The sequence below is a fragment of the Montipora capricornis genome, chromosome 14 (genome assembly GCF_036669925.1).
Source record: "Montipora capricornis isolate CH-2021 chromosome 14, ASM3666992v2, whole genome shotgun sequence".
NCBI classification, from domain to species: Eukaryota; Metazoa; Cnidaria; class Anthozoa; order Scleractinia; family Acroporidae; genus Montipora; species Montipora capricornis.
In genome coordinates, this window is record NC_090896.1 from 9,792,054 (window position 1) to 9,796,227 (window position 4,174).

The window sequence follows — 4,174 nt, forward strand, 5'->3', positions numbered from 1 at the left end:
TGGGGACCGGCGTTTGCCTCATCCGCAAAGTTTTAGCTATCTTCATGGTTCTTGTCAAAAGGTTCAAGGACACGGAACATTTTAGGGGACGTTTTTTCTTTATATAAGCTATTTAAACAAGTAAGAAGCAACAATGTTCAAAATACCATTTCTGCAGGGTTTAATATTTCCATTCCTTAAGGGCAATGAAGTTTTTCACCACACCTTTTAGCCCAGAAGCATTGCCTTGATTCAGTTTTGGCAGTTGTCAGTAGCATGAATTAACATTCGTGACGTTAGTTTATTGCAAAGAATGATTGTAATCAATGCGTACCGAATGCAACAACGCACGAAATCAAAAAGTTTCTCTCTAAAGAAACATTTCTTAACCAATGTATTGAGAAAAGATCCCATCCTTACATCGGAAACATGACAGCAGTTTTGTGCTATTCTTTTTCAGTGATGTCGCTTCCTTGATAAAACGTTACCCTCTTTAATGCAGGTCAACCACAGCTTTGGTCTTTGACTCTCTCTGGTCTACTCTTCATTTCTTATCGATTTTCTTACCTTTTGCACGTTTTTGCCTAATTGTGTATAAACAGTTTCTAAACTATCTTTGGCTCAATATGGTCAGCGGTTTCTCCTTCATTTAATATGGCACAATATGCATCAGAAAAATGAAAACGTTAACATTTTTTTTTTATTTTTAATAGCAACCAAGATTGTAACACATTAAGGCAAGAAGCAAGCAAGGCCAAAATCATTAAAACTTTGCAAAGTATGTTCATTTTAAATGGTGATCTCCACAACAATTTTTAAGTATCATTTTTGTCTCACCTGACTTGCCATCATCGGTGCACAATTCTGCCCATGAATTGAAAAGCCCTCTTCTCTTCTCACTTGACAGCAAGGCATTGACAAATGACACAATCAAGGCCTTGTCATGATATTCACCAGGTGTGCTAAAAAACTCTGACTCCAAGGAAATGTCAAAAGCAAACTCGTAGTTCGCACTGTCACTGGTAAACATTGTAAAGGCTTCAACATAGTCAGGTTCTACAAATCCTGCAATTTTTTTCGCTTTTGACATATAGTGCTCATAAAACTGCTTCTTTGCATTCCTGTGTGATTCAATAAAATGTTCATCATCCTTTATGCTGTCAGCATACTTTTTCAGCAGTGGATGAATGTCATACATCAACTCCTTTTGTTCTCTGTTCACAACAAAAATGATGGCACTTGTTTCTAAACCTTCAAGCTGAGCCACAGTTTCTGGCACACTAATGCCAAGAACCTGTGCTGCTGTGGAGACAGAGAATGGGCCACAAAACAAAGAAAGTGAAACTGCTGATGCTTTCAGGCAGTCAGATGGTAGTGTGTTGAACATTTCATGGATCACAGATTTTTCACCATGACCAACTCCTTCCTCATAACCATAAGCTTTTTCTTTGGCATCTTGAAGTTCTTCATGCTTGGACTTCGGTGTGTCCCCTTTCTCTTCAAAATCCCGGACAAATTTCTCAATTTCATTGATCAGGTCGCTGGGACGTTTCCTTTCCTGTTTCAAAATTGCTGCTAACCCTTTCAAGAGAAGAGGTTTCCCATTGCAGACACTAAGCAACTTCTCTTTTTGCACCATGTTAATGTCAGTAGGCTCGTCAGAAAGAAGGATTTTTTCCGAAAAATTATCTCCAAGTGGTTTCAGTTCATAATCCACCACATTGTTGACCTCATTCAATGGCGTCCTTGACGTCAAAAGTATCCTTAAAGCTCTCGTCTGCCTGTCTTTATAAGCTTTATAAGCTATAAGCTTTTCTAAGAACTCCATAAACGATTTTTTTAAGTTCCTGCCTTCCTTCCCCTGTCCCGAGGTAAACTCTTCAACGTTGTCAAAAAGAAAAAGCACAGGCAACCCCTCGCTTTCTTCAAAAGCTTTCTTCAAGACTTTTCCCACTACAAAACTCATGTCTACGTATCCAACACGCACAGTAAAGGTTAGCTTGTCCATGAGGCTAAAATATAGAGCTCTCATATCTTTTGCCTCTTTTAGATCGAAAAAATAAGACTTTCCTCCACGCCATTTTGAGGAAATCTCTTGAGCAAGGGTTGTCTTTCCAACTCCTCCCGGGCCGTGCAAATTAACAACGGATGATTGCCCTGCTTCAAGTGTTGCTGTGATCCTCTTGAGATCGTCGTTCCTCCCATGTAGTTGTTTCTCCGGATCATACAGAAGCGGATGTGAAGCTATAAAGTTTTCAATAATCTCACTGATTTCCTCCTTGTTGCTGGATTTTGAAGCGACAAAATCTTTGACGAGAGCGAGTTTTCTATTTGAGACATAACCAAGCTCTTGTAGACGTCTGAGACATGACAACAGATCTTCGTTTTGAAGAGAGTAAAAGTGTTTCCCAAAAATGCTTTTCGACAACTTCACAACCTCCGCTGATTCTAGAGGAGAAAACTTATTGGAGATGTCTCGAAAGAGATGGTTTAACTCAAAGGAACTATCAACAACTAAGGACGCCATCTTTGAATTAGCAGCTGACCAAATACCGTGGCGCAAGGCGGAAGTTTCTTTCCTAGTCACGAAAGCAAATCCAAGTCACGCGAGGAAAGTCACAGAAGGCAAAGTGCAAAAGTTTACCAGCAAAATGTTTTCCAGCTGCTTAAACGATTAAATACGCAATAAAAGTATATCCTGTCCAAAATATTGTGGTATGGACTAAACAGGTTTTTCAGGGTGAAAAATTGGTAATATGAAAGAAAGAAATTAAGTAATTTAATCGTTTTATGTTAACGCGGGTTTAGAACTTTGTTCAATTAATAAAATGGCCTAGTAAAGCCCGAAATGGAGACAAAGAAACGCTGAAAAGGGTTGGAACAATAAGGAAAAAAAATGAGGATGTAAGATTGATTTATTGATACATTCATGTCTTTGAACATTTCCTCTTTATTTATCAAAGAGACGAGTTCGTGAATTCAATGCTAATTCATAAATTAGACCTGCAATGAATATTACGTGGTCGCGCGTGGATATGAATTTTATGTTCGAGTGTTAACAATAACTCTTGGGGGTGAGCGAAATGATAGAGTAAAGATGTTATATTATCAACACGAGAAGTGAAGATTCTTCTAACGTTCTGTTTATTACGTAACCATCAAATTAATTTTTGGAAGCCGGCACGCCAGTTTTGTGTTGATAATCACAAGATTTTGAGTGCAATTTGGTCACAAATTTCATCCCGTAGGGATAGTCACAACAAGCGAATTGAAACAGATTACAACGTTTGCCAAATCCAATTTCTTCCTAAGTCATTCGCCTCCCATAGTGGAAGCGAAGCCCAAGTAAAAAAGGAAGACACCCTATGTAAGGCCTTTAGCATTACTTTCTTAAAAGGCCGTTTACACGACAGAAAAATTTGGGTCCGGACCCATCGAAAAAGCGGTACGGACGCATAACTTTTGTAAAGAAACACTGGAGTTTCTACAGGACTATAGGCGCCTATGGCCCTGTAGAAACTCCAGCATTTCTTTACAAAAGTTATGCGTCCGTACCGCTTTTTTGACGGGCCCGGACGCAAATTTTTCTGTCGTGTAAACGGCCTTTAGTCTGAGATTCGGAACTTGAGAACGCAAGGTCACGGACAGTTAGGGAGATTAAGCAACGACAACGACGAAGGCAACAAGAACGTCACAAATTTGCATATTTAGTGGGCAAAAGCCATTGCTTTGCACCCCATGGATGTGAGTTTTCCACTTCTGTCCATTTCTTTGCCGTCGTCAGCAAAACAACAACGTGAAATAGCAAAATTTGAGGTGTCACTAAAAACGTCATCACTTGAAGTTAAATTTTAATTTTCTCCCCTAAATTAAGTGCCGTTCAGACGAGTGTCATTATTGAGGAACTACCAAACCCTTGTAATATTAAAAAGGTTGAAATAGGCTCGAGGTAATTACAATAACGCGAATTTATATTTTGAGATGACGTGACTAAGCGGTTGTAGCCATTGCTCTCAAATTTAGGCTCATTGGCCCAGCAAGAAAGGAAGTTCCCCCTCCACATCATCGCAAGCACGTTGTTCTTGCTTAAAACCCATTGACTCCTGGGGTTCCCCATTGACGAGTAAAATCGTCTGGCGTTAGGCAGAGTAAAATTATACTAAGTATGGCCGGTTTAGGCCGGTTTAGGGGTGAA

General features: G+C 39.5%; 1 protein-coding gene across 1 annotated transcript in view; it reads right to left on the reverse strand.

The window, feature by feature from the left end:
* LOC138031349 (uncharacterized) overlaps positions 1-2,506 on the reverse strand; it is a 16,599-nt gene extending 14,093 nt beyond the window's left edge. The window contains exon 1 of the mRNA XM_068879055.1: positions 817-2,506. Coding sequence (XP_068735156.1) covers positions 817-2,506 — 1,690 coding nt within the window. The remainder of the gene's footprint in view (positions 1-816) is intronic.
* Between the last annotated feature and the right edge of the window lie 1,668 nt (positions 2,507-4,174).